Here is a 22500-nt window from a genome sequence, read left to right as displayed (position 1 = left end):
ATTCGAACCTTGGGCACCATGAATCACTGAGGAGGCGATCAATTATACTCCAAGGATTATTCGAACCTTGGGCACCATGAATCACTGAGGAGGCGATCAATTATACTCCAAGGATTATTCGAACCTTGGGCACCATGAATCACTGAGGAGGCGATCAATTATACTCCAAGGATTATTCGAACCTTGGGCACCATGAATCACTGAGGAGGCGATCAATTATACTCCAAGGATTATTCGAACCTTGGGCACCATGAATCACTGAGGAGGCGATCAATTATACTCCAAGGATTATTCGAACCTTGGGCACCATGAATCACTGAGGAGGCGATCAATTATACTCCAAGGATTATTCGAACCTTGGGCACCATGAATCACTGAGGAGGCGATCAATTATACTCCAAGGATTATTCGAACCTTGGGCACCATGAATCACTGAGGAGGCGATCAATTATACTCCAAGGATTATTCGAACCTTGGGCACCATGAATCACTGAGGAGGCGATCAATTATACTCCAAGGATTATTCGAACCTTGGGCACCATGAATCACTGAGGAGGCGATCAATTATACTCCAAGGATTATTGGAACCTTGGGCACCATGAATCACTGAGGAGGCGATCAATTATACTCCAAGGATTATTGGAACCTTGGGCACCATCAAGACAAGAAAGGATAGAGATGGAAAAATATAAATTGTACGAGATATTGAGATGTATTAGGGCCGAGATGGCAGGAAACGAGGTGGAACTCAGCCGCGGGTTTGACCTTACAATTGTACCAAGAATAGACCTGTTCTGGTACAATTCTCTAATGAAGAGGCAGTGAAGTACATAATGAACAAGCACTTACTCAGAGGCAGCAATGCCCATTACAATGTGTTTATTGAGAGGTATATAACGAAAGATGAACCAATAGCCTCGCAAGGCGATATGGCCAGCACCACACTGGAACACTTGCCTCCGCCCCCCACCCCCGGAGCCGCACCTCCCAGGTCACCCTCCCAAACTATGCCCTCCAATTTCCCCCCCCCCCCTGCTTCAACCCCCCCCCCCCGACAACTTTCATGCCCCCCTCCACAATTGCACTCAACTGAACCTGCTACATCGCAGCCTTCAATGATCAGGATTGATAATATGATTTAATAAGTCTCCGTGGTGTAGTGGTAAGACACTCGCCTGGCGTTCCGCGAGCGCTTTGTCATGGGTTCGTATCCTGGCCGGGGAGGATTTACTGGGCGCAATTCCTTAACTGTAGCCTCTGTTTAACTCAACAGTAAAATGTGTACTTGGTTGTAACAACAATTCTTCGCGGCGGGGATCGTATTCCAGGGACCTGCCCGAAACGCTACGCGTACTAGTGGCTGTACAAGAATGTAACAACTCTTGTATATATCTCAAAAAAAAAAAAAAAATCGGGCCAAGCCATACCCTCCCCAAACCCACCTTCCCACTCTTCCTCCCCTACTACCCCCCCCCCTCGAACTCCCCTGCCCATCTACCTCATTGCCTTCAATTCCAGCTTCCATCGCACCCCTCTTCCCCTCACTCCCAAACCCCACCCAACCCTCACCCCTCTGCACCCCATCTTCCATATAACCCCCTCACCTTTTGACCCCCTAATAATTCCCCCCATCTCCCCCTCTTCTACCCCAAAACCCCCACCTACCCCTGATTCCCCTCCTGACTAATACCTTCTCTTCCACTCCCAGCACCCATGCTCCATTCTTCCTCATCCTCATTCATTCAGAACTTTGTATACCACATATGTCAGACCTTTGCTGGAGTATGCAGCTCCAGCATAGTCTATATCTAGTGAAGCATAAGACTAAATGGGAAAAGGTTCAAAGTTTTGCCACCAGACTAATACCCAAACTGAGGGGCATTAGATACGAGAGGAGACTACGGGAATTTAATCTCACGTCGCAGGAAGACAAGAGAGTTAGGGGGGACATGATCACTACATACAAAAATCTCAAAGGAATTGATATGGTAGACAAAGAGTTTACTTATCACTAGGGGTCACTGGCGGAAATTGAGTACCCAAATGACTCTATACACAGTTTCAAGTGTAAATATGATAGAGCCCAGTAGGCTCAGGAACCTGTATACCAGTTGATTGACAGTTGAGAGGCGGGACCAAAGAGCCAGAGCTTAACCCCCGCAAGCACAATTAGGTGAGTACATAACAAACATGGCACTGCAAGAGGGAGTAGAGACGTCAGCTTCCCCCCCCCCCTTCCCCCGTCCCCCCGTCCCCCCCCCCTCTCCCCCCCAGAACAGACTTAATAGCGCGGGGTGTTGGCTCGTTAATTAATGGCGGCAATTATGTCGTTAACTAATAATGCACTGAGCACCACACACGATAATTAGTTCGTGTCGCCACCCTAAACCCTCACCTTGTTACCTTATTTTAGTATGGCTGCAACAGGTTAGTAAAAGGTGCTTCACGCTAATCTAGTAGGACGTGATGTGACAGTGAGGGGGAGAGGGAGGGAGAGAGAGGGAGAGGGGGAGGGAGAGAGGGAGAGAGGAGAGGGATAGGAGGGAGAGAGAGATTGAGATAGACATGTTGGTTGTGTATTTGTATCACTTCACTAATAACTTATTTATTAAGAACCAATATACTCAAGAGAACACACTGTACCGTGGACAGTGTGTTCACTGTACCGTGGACAGTGTGTACACACTGTACCGCGGACAGTGTGTACACACTGTACCGTGGACAGTGTGTACACACACTGTACCGTGGACAGTGTGTACACACACTGTACCGCGGACAGTGTGTACACACACTGTACCGTGGACAGTGTGTACACACACACTGTACCGTGGACAGTGTGTACACACACACTGTACCGTGGACAGTGTGTACACACACTGTACCGTGGACAGTGTGTACACACACTGTACCGTGGACAGTGTGTACACACACACTGTACCGTGGACAGTGTGTACACACACACTGTACCGTGGACAGTGTGTACACACACACTGTACCGTGGACAGTGTGTACACACACACTGTACCGTGGACAGTGTGTACACACACACTGTACCGTGGACAGTGTGTACACACACACTGTACCGTGGACAGTGTGTACACACACACTGTACCGTGGACAGTGTGTACACACACACTGTACCGTGGACAGTGTGTACACACACACTGTACCGTGGACAGTGTGTACACACACACTGTACCGTGGACAGTGTGTACACACACACTGTACCGTGGACAGTGTGTACACACACACTGTACCGTGGACAGTGTGTACACACACACTGTACCGTGGACAGTGTGTACACACACACTGTACCGTGGACAGTGTGTACACACACACTGTACCGTGGACAGTGTGTACACACACACTGTACCGTGGACAGTGTGTACACACACACTGTACCGTGGACAGTGTGTACACACACACTGTACCGTGGACAGTGTGTACACACACACTGTACCGTGGACAGTGTGTACACACACACTGTACCGTGGACAGTGTGTACACACACACTGTACCGTGGACAGTGTGTACACACACACTGTACCGTGGACAGTGTGTACACACACACTGTACCGTGGACAGTGTGTACACACACACTGTACCGTGGACAGTGTGTACACACACACTGTACCGTGGACAGTGTGTACACACACACTGTACCGTGGACAGTGTGTACACACACACTGTACCGTGGACAGTGTGTACACACACACTGTACCGTGGACAGTGTGTGCACACACACTGTACCGTGGACAGTGTGTACACACACACTGTACCGTGGACAGTGTGTACACACACACTGTACCGTGGACAGTGTGTACACACACACTGTACCGTGGACAGTGTGTACACACACACTGTACCGTGGACAGTGTGTACACACACACTGTACCGTGGACAGTGTGTACACACACACTGTACCGTGGACAGTGTGTACACACACACTGTACCGTGGACAGTGTGTACACACACACTGTACCGTGGACAGTGTGTACACACACACTGTACCGTGGACAGTGTGTACACACACACTGTACCGTGGACAGTGTGTACACACACACTGTACCGTGGACAGTGTGTACACACACACTGTACCGTGGACAGTGTGTACACACACACTGTACCGTGGACAGTGTGTACACACACACTGTACCGTGGACAGTGTGTACACACACACTGTACCGTGGACAGTGTGTACACACACACTGTACCGTGGACAGTGTGTACACACACACTGTACCGTGGACAGTGTGTACACACACACTGTACCGTGGACAGTGTGTACACACACACTGTACCGTGGACAGTGTGTACACACACACTGTACCGTGGACAGTGTGTACACACACACTGTACCGTGGACAGTGTGTACACACACACTGTACCGTGGACAGTGTGTACACACACACTGTACCGTGGACAGTGTGTACACACACACTGTACCGTGGACAGTGTGTACACACACACTGTACCGTGGACAGTGTGTACACACACACTGTACCGTGGACAGTGTGTACACACACACTGTACCGTGGACAGTGTGTACACAATATGCATTTACACAATTTCCCTTTCTCATAAACATTACAAAAGTTTGTTTTCGAATTTTGTGGTTTTGTGGCAGCGTTGCCAGGTGCCGCCAGGGGGACCGCTGCCTGCTGCTAGGCTCCCAGCGAGGTACTAAAGTGCCGCTAGTGGCTGTTGCCTGCTGCTAGGCTCCCAGCGAGGTACTAAAGTGTCGCTAGTGGGTGTTGCCTGCTGCTAGGCTCCCAGCGAGGTACTAAAGTGTCGCTAGTGGGTGTTGCCTGCTGCTAGGCTCCCAGCGAGGTACTAAAGTGTCGCTAGTGGGTGTTGCCTGCTGCTAGGCTCCCAGCGAGGTACTAAAGTGTCGCTAGTGGGTGTTGCCTGCTGCTAGGCTTCCAGGATAAAGACCTTGTTGCCCGCACTACCCCCAACCATGATAAGCAATTTTCCTAAGCTAATGACACTCTCTTACGTCTGCCCGTGTGAGGGCCTCGTGGACGCCGCTGATGACGTGGGGTAAATCTCCCATAAACCCTTGATGGACGCCCATAAACCCCCCCAATAACATGGCTAATCCTGAAAATTTACATTCTTGTCTTACTTACATATCAAAATATTCCATACGGCAACATACGTCTTGAATCCTAGCGAGTGGTGTTGACATTTCCGGAGCGTGGCGCTCTCCACAGAAAACGCGAGCGAACATTAAATGGGAGACGTGTGTAAAGTTGTGGGTGCGCCGCTACTATTTAACTGTTAACGTACTGCCGCACCAGACATACAGTTTACTTCAGACTCTTGCCATAAGATGCTGTGACCGTAAGTTCTCTGGCAGTTATAGACTGGGCTGGAGATTTTTACGAGTCATTCTCTTGGACGTCTTCCTGGCGGGCCGCGGGGAAACTGCTTGTAACACGCTACCCACAAGGATATTATAGATGCCAGGGTTATGGCTCCTTCTCCTCCTTGGGGCTCTTTCTTCATGATCTTCACCTCCTCCTTGTGGCTCTCTTCCTGATATTCACCTCCTCCTTGTGGCTCTTTCTTCCTGATTTTCACCTCCTCCTTGTGGCTCCTTCTTCCTGATCTTCACCTCCTCCTTGGGGCTCTTTCTTCCTGATCTTCACCTCCTCCTTGGGGCTCTTTCTTCCTGATCTTCACCTCCTCCTTGTGGCTCTTTCTTCCTGATCTTCACCACCTCCTTGGGGCTCTTTCTTCCTGATCTTCACCTCCTCCTTGGGGCTCTTTCTGCCTGATCTTCACCTCCTCCTTGGGGCTCTTTCTTCCTGATCTTCACCTCCTCCTTGGGGCTCTGTTCCTGATCTTCACCTCCTCCTTGGGGCTCTTTCTTCCTGATCTTCACCTCCTCCTTGTGGCTCTTTCTTCCTGATCTTCACCACCTCCTTGGGGCTCTTTCTTCCTGATCTTCACCTCCTTGGGGCTCTCTTCCTGATCTTCACCTCCTCCTTGGGGCTCTCTTCCTGATCTTCACCTCCTCCTTGGGGCTCTTTCTTCCTGATCTTCACCTCCTCCTTGTGGCTCTTTCTTCCTGATCTTCACCACCTCCTTGGGGCTCTTTCTTCCTGATCTTCACCTCCTCCTTGGGGCTCTTTCTTCCTGATCTTCACCTCCTCCTTGTGGCTCTTTCTTCCTGATCTTCACCACCTCCTTGGGGCTCTTTCTTCCTGATCTTCACCTCCTCCTTGTGGCTCTTTCTTCCTGATCTTCACCACCTCCTTGGGGCTCTTTCTTCCTGATCTTCACCTCCTCCTTGTGGCGATCTTCCTGATCTTCACCTCCTCCTTGTGGCGATCTTCCTGATCTTCACCTCCTCCTTGTGGCGATCTTCCTGATCTTCACCTCCTCCTTGTGGGTGCTAGTGGTCACGGCCCAGGGGACCACTGGTCACCCCGTCCTCCCCAGGTGACCGCCACCCTCCGCTCACACACTACTCCTCATGGCCATCTCCAGTTTCTGTAAAACTCTATGAAACTTTTTTACAGGATTGTTTAGGAAGATTAACAGTGCTCCATCAGTTGACATTTCGTTTTATAAGTGACTATTACTGTTTTATGATATGACTAGCTGTCCCCGGCCACGCGTTCCTCAACCACAGTAACCCTCGGACAAATGAACAAATTGGTGTTACTGTGTAACACAGTAACTCTTCCCTGTCCCCTCGTCCTCCCCCACCATTCCCCACTCCCCTGTCCCCTCGTCCTCCCCACCATTCCCCACTCCCCTGTCCCTTCGTCCTCCCCCACCATTCCCCACTCCCCTGTCCCCTCGTCCTCCCCCACCATTCCCCACTCCCCTGTCCCCTCGTCCTCCCCCACCATTCCCCACTCCCCTGTCCCCTCGTCCTCCCCCACCATTCCCCACTACCCCATTCCCTAGACTTCCCCATCAATCCCCCGTCACCTTGTCCTCCCTGCCATTCCCCACTCCTTTGTCCGATGCGTTCCAAAATGATCTGATGTTCCAATCAGAAAAATAGGAACATGAAATGATCTGTTGCTCCCATCACTGAAAAATAAGAACAGCTAAAAAAACGAAATGAAAAACTAAAAAAAATTAACTATGCTCACAAAATGAACGGAATGGTAAACAACACGGCTCAATTCAAATGCAATGTCATACGAAATAATTAAGTAAAAATAAAAATAAATAGAAATCTATGAAAATTCAATTTATCAATGCAATCAGAAACATTGAAATGGAATCGTAACATATTTAGTATAGCGTGTGTTGCTATTACGTCCAACAGATCGCGCTGTTTTAATAAAAAAAAACATACTTTTACGTGTCACAGGTGAGGCATGTATATAGCAGATATATATATATATATATATATATATATATATATATATATATATATATATATATATATATATATATATATATAAATGCGTCTATTCGAATGCAACGTTGTGTCAAAATTTCAATGCAATCGTTAAAGAGGTTTCGGAGATTTCCCTTACATGGAAAAACTGTTTAAAAAAAAACATGTTTTTACCTGTCATGGCCATACCATCTATATAGTAGGTATATAAAAACCCGCTCGGATGCGAATGGAACGTTGTGTCAAAATTTCAAAGCAATCGGTGAAGAACTTTCAGATATTAGCGATTTTGAACAAAAACATTTACATTTTTATTTATTAGTATATTTGGTCTCAGTCTTTCTTGTAATTATATGATGTTGAATATGACTAAATGGATAAGATTAATGATTCTAACACGAATCTTCTCAATATTTTTTGTTTTTCTTCACTCTCGGGGGTTGTTGAAAAATTAACTCTCCAAAGTTCATTTTCACACTTTACTTATGGTCTGACGCCTAGAAGCATTTTGCAAGAACACTTCTTACGTTTTCAAAGACTTTTTTTTTTTTTTTTTTTTTTTTACACATACTCAGATCGTATATTCGTTTTTGGATGAAGTGATAGGATACAAATGTCTTTGGATGAGGTGACAAGAAACAAATCAGTGGAAAAAGACAGAACACAAAACATTGGGTATATATAATGGGTATATAACCATATCACCTCACCACCCAAAAACGAATATAAGCACGATCTGGGTATGTAAAAAAATAATTCTTTGAAAACGTAAGAATTGTTTTGTGAAACGCTTCTAGGCGTCAGATTATAAATAAAAAGTGAAAATGAACTTTGAGAGTTAATTTTTCAACTATCCCTGACAGTGAAGAAAAACATAAATATTGAGAAGATTCGCGTCAGAATCATTAATCTTACCCTTATAGTCATATTCAACAACATATGTTGATTTATACACATCATCCATTACGGTAGTGTACTCCCCTATTTGTGCCTGCAGGATCGAGCGTAGACTCTTGAATCCTGCCTTTTTGTCATAGGTTGTTTACAGCAATGACTCCTGTCCCATTTCCCTATCATACCTAGTTTTAAAATATGAATAGAGTTTGTTTCCACAACCTGCTCCTTAAGTGCATTCCATTTTTTTCACTACTCTCACGCTAAAAGAAAAGTTCCTAACATCTCTGTGACTCATCTGAGTTTCCAGCTTCCACTCATGTCCTCTCATTCTGTTACTATTCCCTGTGAATATTTTGTCTATTTCCACTATGTCAATCCCCCCTGAGTATTTTATATGTTACTTTCATATCCCCTCTTTCATATCATATCACCTTTCTTTTTTCTAGTGTCGTAAGGTTCAGTTCCTTGAGGCGCTCTTTATATCCCATCCCTCGTAACTCTGGGACGAGCCTCGTCGTAAACCTCTGAACCTTTTTGCAGTTTCCTTATGCGTTTCTTCAGGTGGGGACTCCACGACGGCGTGGCATATTCTAAGACTGATCTCACGTAGGCAGTGTAAAGCGCCTTAAAAGCCTCCTCACTTAGGTTTCTGAATGATGTTCTAACTTTTGCCAGTGTAGAGTACGCTGCTGTCGTTATCCTATTTATATGTGCCTCGGGAGTTAGATTAGGTGTTACGTCCACTCCCAGGTCTCTTTCTCGCGTCGTCACAGGTAGGCTGTTCCCCTTCATTGTGTACTGTCCCTTTGGTCGCCTGTCACCTGACTCCATTTCCATAACTGTGCGTGTACTCGCCTATTTGTGCTTGTGGGGACTGAGCTCTGGCTCTTCGGTCCTGCATCTCAACTGTCAATCAACGGGTAGTGTGTGTGTGTGTGTGTACTCGCCTGTTTGTACTCACCTGTTTGTGCTTGCGGGGGTTGAGCTTTGGCTCTTTGGTCCCGCCTCACAACTGTCAATCAACTGGTGTACAGATTCCTAAGTCTACTGGGCTCTCTCATATCTACATTTAAAACTGTATGGAGTCAGCCTCCACCACATCACTGCCTAATGCATTCCATCTGTTAACTACTCTGACACTGAAAAGTTCCTTATAACGTCTCTGTGGCTCATGTGGGTACTCAGTTTCCATCTGTGTCCCCTTGTTCGCGTCCCGTCAGTGTTGAATAGTTTATCCTTGTTTACCCGGTCGATTCCCCTGAGGATTTTGTGGGTTGTGATCATGTCCCCCCTTCTCTTCTGTCTTCCAGTGTCGTAAGGTGCAATTCCCGCAGCCTCTCCTCTTAACTCATGCCTCTTAGTTCTGGAATTAGTCTAGTAGCATACCTTTGGACTTTTTCCAGTGTGTGTGTGTGTGTTTACTAGTTGTGTTTACTAGTTGTGTTTTTGCGGGGGTTGAGCTTTGCTCTTTCGGCCCGCCTCTCAACTGTGTGTGTGTGTGTGTGTGTGTGTGTGTGTGTGTGTGTGTGTGTGTGTGTGTGTGTGTGTGCGCGTGTGTGTGTGTGTGTGTGTACTCCCTGCTGCTCATCCATAACAGGAGGCTGAATTTAGCGTATGATAAATGAATGTGTTTGTAGTAGTGTCATCTGCTGTCCCGGATGTGAGTGTGTGTGTACTCACCTATTTCTGCCTGCAGGATCGACCTCTATCTGTTGTACCCCACTTTTCTGGCCGTTGGTTATCTAATGCAATGACTCCTCGCCTATTTCCCCATTATATCTGCTTTTAAAGTTCTGAATGTAGTTAGCCTCTACAACCTGCTCCTTTTGGTCATTCCATTTACTCACTACCCTTAGGCTAAAGAACGTTGTTTTGAAAATAATTATCTGTGTAGCAGGCGGGCAGTTCCAAAAATCGTCGGGGGGGGGGGGGGGGGGGTATAACCCGACCCAACCTGTCTTGGGTCTGGTTATACTCACAATTATATTACTCATTTACATAAATTTATATTCGTCAAAATATTGTTTTTGGTTGTGCAATACAGTAGAACTGCCACTTTGGGTCACCACACCTGTACCGGTGTGTGGAGCCCCACAAGCTGTACCGGTGTGTGGAGCCCCACAAGCTGTACCGGTGTGTGGAGCCCCACAAGCTGTACCGGTGTGTGGAGCCCCACAAGCTGTACCGGTGTGTGGAGCCCCACAAGCTGTACCGGTGTGTGGAGCCCCACAAGCTGTACCGGTGTGTGGAGCCCCACAAGCTGTACCGGTGTGTGGAGCCCCACAAGCTGTACCGGTGTGTGGAGCCCCACAAGCTGTACCGGTGTTTGGAGCCCCACAAGCTGTACCGGTGTTTGGAGCCCCACAAGCTGTACCGGTGTGTGGAGCCCCACAAGCTGTACCGGTGTGTGGAGCCCCACAAGCTGTACCGGTGTGTGGAGCCCCACAAGCTGTACCGGTGTGTGGAGCCCCACAAGCTGTACCGGTGTGTGGAGCCCCACAAGCTGTACCGGTGTGTGGAGCCCCACAAGCTGTACCGGTGTGTGGAGCCCCACAAGCTGTACCGGTGTGTGGAGCCCCACAAGCTGTACCGGTGTGTGGAGCCCCACAAGCTGTACCGGTGTGTGGAGCCCCACAAGCTGTACCGGTGTGTGGAGCCCCACAAGCTGTACCGGTGTGTGGAGCCCCACAAGCTGTACCGGTGTGTGGAGCCCCACAAGCTGTACCGGTGTGTGGAGCCCCACAAGCTGTACCGGTGTGTGGAGCCCCACAAGCTGTACCGGTGTGTGGAGCCCCACAAGCTGTACCGGTGTGTGGAGCCCCACAAGCTGTACCGGTGTGTGGAGCCCCACAAGCTGTACCGGTGTGTGGAGCCCCACAAGCTGTACCGGTGTGTGGAGCCCCACAAGCTGTACCGGTGTGTGGAGCCCCACAAGCTGTACCGGTGTGTGGAGCCCCACAAGCTGTACCGGTGTGTGGAGCCCCACAAGCTGTACCGGTGTGTGGAGCCCCACAAGCTGTACCGGTGTGTGGAGCCCCACAAGCTGTACCGGTGTGTGGAGCCCCACAAGCTGTACCGGTGTGTGGAGCCCCACAAGCTGTACCGGTGTGTGGAGCCCCACAAGCTGTACCGGTGTGTGGAGCCCCACAAGCTGTACCGGTGTGTGGAGCCCCACAAGCTGTACCGGTGTGTGGAGCCCCACAAGCTGTACCGGTGTGTGGAGCCCCACAAGCTGTACCGGTGTGTGGAGCCCCACAAGCTGTACCGGTGTGTGGAGCCCCACAAGCTGTACCGGTGTGTGGAGCCCCACAAGCTGTACCGGTGTGTGGAGCCCCACAACTTGTACCGGTGTACAGGACCCCCCTGGGATAGCGGGAGGACCCCCCTGGGATAGCGGGGGGACCCCCCTGGGAAAGCGGGGGGACCCCCCTGGGATAGCGGGGGGGACCCCCCTGGGATAGCGGGGGACCCCCCCTGGGATAGCGGGGGGACACCCCCCAGGGATAGCGGGAGGACCCCCTGGGATAGCGGGAGGGGGCCCCCCTGGGATAGTGGGAGGGGGCCCCCCTGGGATAGTGGGAGGGGGCCCCCCTGGGATAGTGGGAGGGGGCCCCCCTGGGATAGTGGGAGGGGGCCCCCCCTGGGATAGTGGGAGGGGGCCCCCCTGGGATAGTGGGAGGACCCCCTGGGATACCTGGTTGATGGGGTTCTGGGAGTTCTTCTACTCCCCAAGCCCGGCCCGAGGCCAGGCTTGACTTGTGAGAGTTTGGTCCACCAGGCTGTTGCTTGGAGCGGCCCGCAGGCCCACATACCCACAACAGCCCGGCTGGTCCGGAACTTCTCTTAGAACACAGTCCAGTTTTCTCTTGAAGATGTCCACGGTTGTTCCGGCAATATTTCTTATAGTCGCTGGGAGGACGTTGAACAACCGCGGACCTAGCTCTGATGTTTATACAGTGCTCTCTGATTGTGCCTACGGCACCTCTGCTCCTCGCTGGTTCTATTCTGCATTTTTCTTCCATATCGTTCACTCCAGTATGTTGTTATTTTACTGTGTAGATTTGGGACGTGGCCTTCCAGTATTTTCCATGTGTATATTATTTGATATATCTCTCGTCTCCTTTCTAGCGAGTACATTTTGAGAGCTTTGAGACGATCCCAATAATTTAGGTGCTTTATCACGTCTATGCGTGCCGTATATGTTCTCTGTATTCCCTCTATTTCAGCAATCTCTCCTGCTCTGAAGGGGGAAATGAGTACTGAGCAGTACTCAATACAGGACAACACAAGTGACTTGAAGAGCACAACCATTGTGATGGGATCCCTGGATTTGAAAGTTCTCGTAATCCATCCGATCATTTTTCTGGCTGACGCAAAGGATAGCGGGAGGACCACGGCGAGCGCCCCCGTGGCCCGGCGAGCGCCCCCGTGGCCCGGCGAGCGCCCCCGTGGCCCGGCGAGCGCCCCCGTGGCCCGGCGAGCGCCCCCGTGGCCCGGCGAGCGCCCCCGTGGCCCGGCGAGCGCCCCCGTGGCCCGGCGAGCGCCCCCGTGGCCCGGCGAGCGCCCCCGTGGCCCGGCGAGCGCCCCCGTGGCCCGGCGAGCGCCCCCGTGGCCCGGCGAGCGCCCCCGTGGCCCGGCGAGCGCCCCCGGGGCCCGGCGAGCGCCCCCGGGGCCCGGCGAGCGCCCCCGGGGCCACCGCTGGTGAAGCAGCAGCTTAATAATCCATTTAGCTTAACTGGGCTTCACATTGTGCCCGGATATTCATGAAGAACATTTGCCTATTGATGTATTCCTTCTGTCACCCGCGGCGCTCACTCTCCCTTCTGACGGGTTGCTCCCCCCCACCTGGCTTGTTCCTCCTGGCTTGTTCCTCCTGGCTTGTTCAACCTGGCTTGTTCCACCTGGCTGTGTCGCTTGTTCCACCTGGCTGTATCGCTTGTCCCACCTGGCTTGTCCCACCTGGCTGTGTCGCGTGTCCCACCTGGCTGTGTCGCGTGTCCCACCTGGCTGTGTCACGTGTCCCTCCTGGCTGTGTCGCTTGGCCCACCTGGCTGTGTCGCGTGTCCCACCTGGCTGTGTCGCGTGTCCCACCTGGCTGTGTCGCGTGTCCCACCTGGCTTGTCCCACCTGGCTGTCGCGTGTCCCACCTGGCTTGTCCCACCTGGCTGTGTCGCGTGTCCCACCTGGCTTGTCCCACCTGGCTGTGTCGCGTGTCCCACCTGGCTGTGTCGCGTGTCCCACCTGGCTTGTCCCACCTGGCTGTGTCGCGTGTCCCACCTGGCTGTGTCGCGTGTCCCACCTGGCTTGTCCCACCTGGCTGTGTCGCGTGTCCCACCTGGCTGTGTCGCGTGTCCCACCTGGCTGTGTCGCGTGTCCCACCTGGCTGTGTCGCGTGGCCCACCTGGCTGTGTCGCGTGGCCCACCTGGCTGTGTCGCGTGTCCCACCTGGCTTGTCCCACCTGGCTGTGTCGCGTGTCCCACCTGGCTGTGTCGCGTGTCCCACCTGGCTGTGTCGCGTGTCCCACCTGGCTGTGTCGCGTGTCCCACCTGGCTGTGTCGCGTGTCCCACCTGGCTGTGTCGCGTGTCCCACCTGGCTTGTCCCACCTGGCTGTCGCGTGTCCCACCTGGCTTGTCCCACCTGGCTGTGTCGCGTGTCCCACCTGGCTTGTCCCACCTGGCTGTGTCGCGTGTCCAACCTGGCTGTGTCGCGTGTCCCACCTGGCTTGTCCCACCTGGCTGTGTCGCGTGTCCCACCTGGCTGTGTCGCGTGTCCCACCTGGCTGTGTCGCGTGTCCCACCTGGCTGTGTCGCGTGGCCCACCTGGCTGTGTCGCGTGGCCCACCTGGCTGTGTCGCGTGTCCCACCTGGCTTGTCCCACCTGGCTGTGCCGCGTGTCCCACCTGGCTGTGTCGCGTGTCCCACCTGGCTGTGTCGCGTGTCCAAACCTGGCTGTGTCGCGTGTCCAAACCTGGCTGTGTCGCGTGTCCAAACCTGGCTGTGTCGCGTGTCCAAACCTGGCTGTGTCGCGTGTCCAAACCTGGCTGTGTCGCGTGTCCAAACCTGGCTGTGTCGCGTGTCCAAACCTGGCTGTGTCGCGTGTCCAAACCTGGCTGTGTCGCGTGTCCAAACCTGGCTGTGTCGCGTGTCCAAACCTGGCTGTGTCGCGTGTCCAAACCTGGCTGTGTCGCGTGTCCAAACCTGGCTGTGTCGCGTGTCCAAACCTGGCTGTGTCGCGTGTCCAAACCTGGCTGTGTCGCGTGTCCAAACCTGGCTGTGTCGCGTGTCCAAACCTGGCTGTGTCGCGTGTCCAAACCTGGCTGTGTCGCGTGTCCAAACCTGGCTGTGTCGCGTGTCCAAACCTGGCTGTGTCGCGTGTCCAAACCTGGCTGTGTCGCGTGTCCCACCTGGCTGTGTCGCGTGTCCCTCCTGGCTTGTCCCACCTGGCTGTGCCGCGTGGCCCACCTGGCTGTGTCGCGTGTCCCACCTGGCTTGTCCCACCTGGCTGTGTCGCGTGTCCCACCTGGCTTGTCCCACCTGGCTGTGTCGCATGTCCCACCTGGCTTGTCCCACCTGGCTTGTCCCACCTGGCTGTGTCGCGTGTCCCACCTGGCTTGTCCCACCTGGCTTGTCCCACCTGGCTGTGTTGCGTGTCCCACCTGGCTTGTCCCACCTGGCTGTGTCGCGTGTCCCACCTGGCTTGTCCCACCTGGCTGTGTCGCGTGTCCCACCTGGCTTGTCCCACCTGGCTTGTCCCACCTGGCTTGTCCCACCTGGCTTGTCCCACCTGGCTGTCGCGTGTCCCACCTGGCTTGTCCCACCTGGCTGTGTCGCGTGTCCCACCTGGCTGTGTCGCGTGTCCCACCTGGCTGTGTCGCGTGTCCCACCTGGCTGTGTCGCGTGGCCCACCTGGCTGTGTCGCGTGGCCCACCTGGCTGTGTCGCGTGTCCCACCTGGCTTGTCCCACCTGGCTGTGTCGCGTGTCCCACCTGGCTGTGTCGCGTGTCCAAACCTGGCTGTGTCGCGTGTCCAAACCTGGCTGTGTCGCGTGTCCAAACCTGGCTGTGTCGCGTGTCCAAACCTGGCTGTGTCGCGTGTCCAAACCTGGCTGTGTCGCGTGTCCAAACCTGGCTGTGTCGCGTGTCCAAACCTGGCTGTGTCGCGTGTCCAAACCTGGCTGTGTCGCGTGTCCAAACCTGGCTGTGTCGCGTGTCCAAACCTGGCTGTGTCGCGTGTCCAAACCTGGCTGTGTCGCGTGTCCAAACCTGGCTGTGTCGCGTGTCCAAACCTGGCTGTGTCGCGTGTCCAAACCTCGCTGTGTCGCGTGTCTAAACCTGGCTGTGTCGCGTGTCCAAACCTGGCTGTGTCGCGTGTCCCTCCTGGCTTGTCCCACCTGGCTGTGCCGCGTGGCCCACCTGGCTGTGTCGCGTGTCCCACCTGGCTTGTCCCACCTGGCTGTGTCGCGTGTCCCACCTGGCTTGTCCCACCTGGCTGTGTCGCATGTCCCACCTGGCTTGTCCCACCTGGCTGTATCGCGTGTCCCACCTGGCTTGTCCCACCTTGCTTGTCCCACCTGGCTGTGTTGCGTGTCCCACCTGGCTTGTCCCACCTGGCTGTGTCGCGTGTCCCACCTGGCTGTGTCGCGTGTCCCACCTGGCTGTGTCGCTTGGCCCACCTGGCTGTGTCGCGTGTCCCACCTGGCTGTGTCGCTTGGCCCACCTGGCTGTGTCGCGTGTCCCCGCTGGCTGTGTCGCTTGGCCCACCTGGCTTGTCCCACCTGGCTGTGTCGCGTGTCCCACCTGGCTGTGTCGCGTGTCCCACCTGGCTGTGTCGCGTGTCCCACCTGGCTGTGTCGCGTGTCCCACCTGGCTGTGCCGCGTGTCCCACCTGGCTGTGTCGCGTGTCCAAACCTGGCTGTGTCGCGTGTCCAAACCTGGCTGTGTCGCGTGTCCAAACCTGGCTGTGTCGCGTGTCCCACCTGGCTGTGTCGCGTGTCCCACCTGGCTGTGTCGCGTGTCCCACCTGGCTGTGTCGCGTGTCCCACCTGGCTTGTCCCACCTGGCTGTGCCGCGTGGCCCACCTGGCTGTGTCGCGTGTCCCACCTGGCTGTGTCGCTTGGCCCACCTGGCTGTGTCGCGTGTCCCACCTGGCTTGTCCCACCTGGCTGTGCCGCGTGGCCCACCTGGCTGTGTCGCGTGTCCCACCTGGCTTGTCCCACCTGGCTGTGTCGCGTGTCCCACCTGGCTGTGTCGCGTGTCCCACCTGGCTGTGCCGCGTGTCCCACCTGGCTGTGCCGCGTGTCCCACCTGGCTGTGTCGCGTGGCCCCACCTGGCTGTGTCGCGTGGCCCCACCTGGCTGTGTCGCTTGTCCCACCTGGCTGTGTCGCGTGTCCCACCTGGCTGTGTCGCGTGTCCCACCTGGCTGTGTCGCGTGTCCCACCTGGCTGTGTCGCGTGTCCCACCTGGCTGTGTCGCGTGTCCCACCTGGCTGTGTCGCGTGTCCCACCTGGCTGTGTCGCGTGTCCCACCTGGCTGTGTCGCGTGTCCCACCTGGCTGTGCCGCGTGTCCCACCTGGCTGTGCCGCGTGTCCCACCTGGCTGTGCCGCGTGTCCCACCTGGCTGTGCCGCGTGTCCCACCTGGCTGTGCCGCGTGTCCCACCTGGCTGTGTCGCGTGGCCCCACCTGGCTGTGTCGCTTGGCCCACCTGGCTAATGTCACATGTTCCGTGACACTGACATAAAGCAAATGTTGCCCGGTAACTATTTATTTTAATAATTCAAAGCAGTTTTTAATAATTAAGATTATTTACAGATTTCTTTAAAATTCACAAATTTTCTGATATTCACACTACAGCCGTACTACCATAAACACCAGAGTTGAGGTGTTCCTCCTCTCCTGCCCCCGCCCCGTCATGCCCAACACCCAACTTGCTACACACAAACCAAACGGCCAACTATTTTATTTGAAAAAAATGATGAAAAGAAGAGAGAGAGATTGAGACAATTACATAGAAAGAGATGAAGAGAGACACAGAGAGAGGGGATGGGACGGGGGGAGGGAATGGTGCCCCACCATTTGGACATGGGGATTGAACGCCGGAGAGAGAGGGAGCATCGCCCCCTCCCTCCCCCCCCCCATCATTAGTAAACGCTAGAGCTTCCTCGGTAACTCAGAAAAGTTGAGGAAGAAAGTCTTAAAACATGAGAATATTGTGCTGAACATTAGCGACTTGACAAAGCTGAGTACGAACACCAGGTATAAAACCTGGGAGGTCTTATACCCGGTGAGGAGAGGCTGGGAGGTCTTGGAAGGTGCTGGGAGGTCTTGGAAGGTGCTGGGAGGTCTTGGAAGGTGCTGGGAGGTCTTGGAAGGTGCTGGGAGGTCTTGGAAGGTGCTGGGAGGTCTTGGAAGGTGCTGGGAGGTCTTGGAAGGGTGCTGAGAGGTCCCAGCAAGGAACGCCGGGTGCTGGGGAGGCCCCCAGCTAGGAGCGCCGGGTGCTGGGGAGGCCCCCAGCTAGGAGCGCCGGGTGCTGGGCAGGCCCCAGCTAGGAGCGCCGGGTGCTGGGCAGGCCCCAGCTAGGAGCGCCGGGTGCTGGGCAGGCCCCAGCACCTCCCACATGGGACCAACACCCTCCCCCCCTCCCCACAGATCTTGCAGCATTCACTGTTACATAAGCGTTACATGGATTCTATTTAATATTCAAAATTGCAATTTTACTGAGGCTTAAAGCTTCATGTTTGCTATTGCACAGATGATGATCTCTTGCACAACATTGTGAGCTGTGTAAATAATTTGTTGTTCTGCAATGCTACATCGTGTATAGTTTTGCATTGAATATTGTGGGCTGGTTGTTGTGGAGAGGTCCTCATGTTGCGGTTACCTTTGGTCTTTTGCGTGTTCTCTAGTTGGATATTTACCTGATTGTACCTGAGGGTCGCCATCTCTCTAGTGTTCTCGACGAGGGCAGAACGCTGGCGGCTTGTCAAAGAACCCCCAATTCGTCCTGATTTTAAATTGCAGCAGTGTTTTTTTCCCATTTACGGCTTCGGCGGGTAGGCGGTTCCAAAGGTTTATAACCCTCTAGGGTGAAATAGCGTCTTCTATCTTCTTGAAACCGTTGCTCCTTATCTGTGTTACATCTGACCTTTTGAAGTGGTCTGGATCAATATCCTCCAAATTGTTCACTAGTTTAAAAGTTTCTATAAGATCCGCCCTGTCGTGTGTGGCTAGTAGTGTTGTCAGCCGGGTGGCGCTCAACCGTCCTGTCGTGTGTGGCTAGTAGTGTTGTCAGCCGGGTGGCTCTCAACCGTCGTGTGTGGCTAGTAGTGTTGTCAGCCGGGTGGCTCTCAACCGTCGTGTGTGGCTAGTAGTGTTGTCAGCCGGGTGGCTCTCAACCGTCGTGTGTAGCTAGTAGTGTTGTCAGCCGGGTGGCTCTCAACCGTCGTGTGTGGCTAGTAGTGTTGTCAGCCGGGTGGCTCTCAACCGTCGTGTGTGGCTAGTAGTGTTGTCAGCCGGGTGGCTCTCAACCGTCGTGTGTAGCTAGTAGTGTTGTCAGCCGGGTGGCTCTCAACCGTCGTGTGTGGCTAGTAGTGTTGTCAGCCGGGTGGCTCTCAACCGTCGTGTGTGGCTAGTAGTGTTGTCAGCCGGGTGGCTCTCAACCGTCGTGTGTAGCTAGTAGTGTTGTCAGCCGGGTGGCTCTCAACCGTCGTGTGTGGCTAGTAGTGTTGTCAGCCGGGTGGCTCTCAACCGTCGTGTGTGGCTAGTAGTGTTGTCAGCCGGGTGGCTCTCAACCGTCGTGTGTGGCTAGTAGTGTTGTCAGCCGGGTGGCTCTCAACCGTCGTGTGTGGCTAGTAGTGTTGTCAGCCGGGTGGCCCTCAACCGTGCTGGTGCAACCCGTTCTCGCACTTTAAGTCAATATTGACTTATTAAATACGTGCATATGTGACATACTAATTTATTGTGAATATTTTTAGTTTACCTTGAAAAGCTTCATAGAAAACACCGACCTTACCTAACCTTCTTAGTATAAGCATCTTATTGCTTCGTAATTACAATTATTACTTAACCTGTACCAATAATTGGTTAAGTAATAATTGTAATTACGAAGCAATAAGATGCTTATCTTAACATACTAAGAAGGTTAGGTAAGGTCGGTGTTTTCTATGAAGCTTTTCAAGGTAAACTAAAATATTCACTAAATTAGTATGTCACATATGCATTTATTTAATAAGTCAATATTGACTTAAAGAAAGTGCGAGAACGGGTTGCCTGGTGCGAGGGTTCACTTAGTCCGGGAGAAGTTTTGTCGCCTCGTCTCCAACTTTTTTCAAAGCAGCTGCATGTCCTCCTGCAGGCGAGGTCTCCGTGCTGGGATACAGTAGTCCAGGCTTGGGGGCGCACAACACATTTATACAGGGAAATAATAACTCATTGTGTCAGGGGGACAGGTAGCCATTGTATATATACATGTAAGGTTTATATCGAGGTTCTCCCTAAGGTCGAATTACTGACCTTCCCTAGAACTCAACCCCACAAAAAAACTGACTTAATACCTACTTACTGCTAGGAGAAGAGGAAATTAAGTGATATAAAATGCCGCCAAACATTTTTGTCTCGCCCGGGATTCGAACCCGGAATTCTAGATTGTGAGTCAAGAACGAACCCGACTGTAATTGCCTTGTTTGCCTTGAAGTCAAATGTTCGTTTGACTATTCCTGTTTTTTTTTTGTTTTTTTTACTGCAACTTCTGCTTATTGTTCAACTTTCAGTGGTTTGTGGAGTGTGACTGTGAGGTTGATGTGTTGATGAGTGAGCTGCGAGGGACTGTGAGGTTGATGTGTTCATGAGTGAGCCGCGAGGGACTGTGAGCTTGATGTGTTCATGAGTGAGCTGCGAGGGACTGTGAGGTTGATGTGTTCATGAGTGAGCCGCGAGGGACTGTGAGCTTGATGTGTTCATGAGTGAGCTGCGAGGGACTGTGAGCTTGATGTGTTCATGAGTGAGCTGCGAGGGACTGTGAGGTTGATGTGTTGATGAGTGAGCTGCGAGGGACTGTGAGGTTGATGTGTTGATGAGTGAGCTGCGAGGGACTGTGAGGTTGATGTGTTCATGAGTGAGCCGCGAGGGACTGTGAGCTTGATGTGTTCATGAGTGAGCTGCGAGGGACTGTGAGCTTGATGTGTTCATGAGTGAGCTGCGAGGGACTGTGAGGTTGATGTGTTCATGAGTGAGCTGCGAGGGACTGAGAGCTTGATGTGTTCATGAGTGAGCTGCGAGGGACTGTGAGGTTGATGTGTTCATGAGTGAGCTGCGAGGGACTGTGAGCTTGATGTGTTCATGAGTGAGCTGCGAGGGACTGTGAGGTTGATGTGTTCATGAGTGAGCTGCGAGGGACTGAGAGCTTGATGTGTTGATGAGTGAGCTGCGAGGGACTGTGAGGTTGATGTGTTCATGAGTGAGCTGCGAGGGTCTGTGAGGTTGATGTGTTGATGAGTGAGCTGCGAGGGTCTGTGAGGTTGATGTGTTCATGAGTGAGCTGCGAGGGTCTGTGAGGTTGATGTGTTGATGAGTGAGCTGCGAGGGTCTGTGAGGTTGATGTGTTGATGAGTGAGCTGCGAGGGTCTGTGAGGTTGATGTGTTGATGAGTGAGCTGCGAGGGTCTGTGAGGTTGATGTGTTGATGAGTGAGCTGCGAGGGTCTGTGAGGTTGATGTGTTGATGAGTGAGCTGCGAGGGTCTGTGAGGTTGATGTGTTGATGAGTGAGCTGCGAGGGTCTGTGAGGTTGATGTGTTGATGAGTGAGCTGCGAGGGTCTGTGAGGTTGATGTGTTGATGAGTGAGCTGCGAGGGTCTGTGAGGTTGATGTGTTGATGAGTGAGCTGCGAGGGTCTGTGAGGTTGATGTGTTGATGAGTGAGCTGCGAGGGTCTGTGAGGTTGATGTGTTGATGAGTGAGCTGCGAGGGTCTGTGAGGTTGATGTGTTGATGAGTGAGCTGCGAGGGTCTGTGAGGTTGATGTGTTCATGAGTGAGCCGCGAGGGACTGTGAGGTTGATGTGTTGATGAGTGAGCTGCGAGGGACTGTGAGGTTGATGTGTTCATGAGTGAGCTGCGAGGGACTGTGAGGTTGATGTGTTCATGAGTGAGCTGCGAGGGACTGTGAGGTTGATGTGTTCATGAGTGAGCTGCGAGGGACTGTGAGGTTGATGTGTTCATGAGTGAGCTGCGAGGGTCTGTGAGGTTGATGTGTTCATGAGTGAGCTGCGAGGGTCTGTGAGGTTGATGTGTTCATGAGTGAGCTGCGAGGGTCTGTGAGGTTGATGTGTTCATGAGTGAGCTGCGAGGGTCTGTGAGGTTGATGTGTTCATGAGTGAGCTGCGAGGGACTGTGAGGTTGATGTGTTCATGAGTGAGCTGCGAGGGACTGTGAGGTTGATGTGTTCATGAGTGAGCTGCGAGGGACTGTGAGGTTGATGTGTTCATGAGTGAGCTGCGAGGGACTGTGAGGTTGATGTGTTCATGAGTGAGCTGCGAGGGACTGTGAGGTTGATGTGTTCATGAGTGAGCTGCGAGGGACTGTGAGGTTGATGTGTTCATGAGTGAGCTGCGAGGGACTGTGAGGTTGATGTGTTCATGAGTGAGCTGCGAGGGACTGTGAGGTTGATGTGTTCATGAGTGAGCTGCGAGGGACTGTGAGGTTGATGTGTTCATGAGTGAGCTGCGAGGTAATGTTGTTGAGGTGGGAGTTGTGATGCACGTTGTGATGCCCCTCATGCAAGGTGTTGTATGTGTCCATATTAACAAGTATATGTTAGTCTTGCGACTACTTGTAGAGTCCACGGAGAGCTCTTTGTGAGGGCCTCAACATCACTGACACTTCCTGCTTTATCACTAATGTTGTTGTCATTTACAAACTTGATGATGTGGTCTGTAATATTCTCATCTATTAGAAAATCAGTAGGAGCCATGAGGAGGATTCGAACCTATGCTCTGGGTACTCCCAAGCAAACGCCTTGGACCACTACACCACGACATGGTCAGAAAGCATTGCAACCTGGGATTTAACTGAATCTTCTAGTGTTCCTGAGGCCTGTGGTGATCTAAGGCGTTTGTATGGGAGTACCCAGATCATAGGTTCGAATCCTCCACATGGCTCTTACTGATCCTCTCATTGATACATCACGTTAATGTATTCTCATTTATGTCATTGATGTATATGACAACATTAAGGGTTGGCCCC

The 22500-nt window shown here is 52.7% G+C and overlaps 1 protein-coding gene across 1 annotated transcript; it reads right to left on the bottom strand.

Moving 5' to 3' along the window:
* Positions 1-13148: 13148 nt before the first annotated feature.
* LOC123764855 (filaggrin-like) lies at positions 13149-18206 on the bottom strand. Its single transcript, XM_045753049.2, has 2 exons — positions 18183-18206; positions 13149-16973 (listed from the first exon to the last, which is right to left on the bottom strand). The coding sequence occupies exons 1-2, from the start codon at positions 18204-18206 to the stop codon at positions 13149-13151; spliced, it is 3849 nt and encodes a 1282-aa protein (XP_045609005.2).
* Positions 18207-22500: the final 4294 nt, after the last annotated feature.

Source organism: Procambarus clarkii, chromosome 48 (genome assembly GCF_040958095.1).
Source record: "Procambarus clarkii isolate CNS0578487 chromosome 48, FALCON_Pclarkii_2.0, whole genome shotgun sequence".
NCBI lineage: Eukaryota > Metazoa > Arthropoda > Malacostraca > Decapoda > Cambaridae > Procambarus > Procambarus clarkii.
The sequence above is the reverse complement of the archived record's forward strand: the minus strand, read 5'-3'. Positions and strand labels throughout refer to the sequence as shown.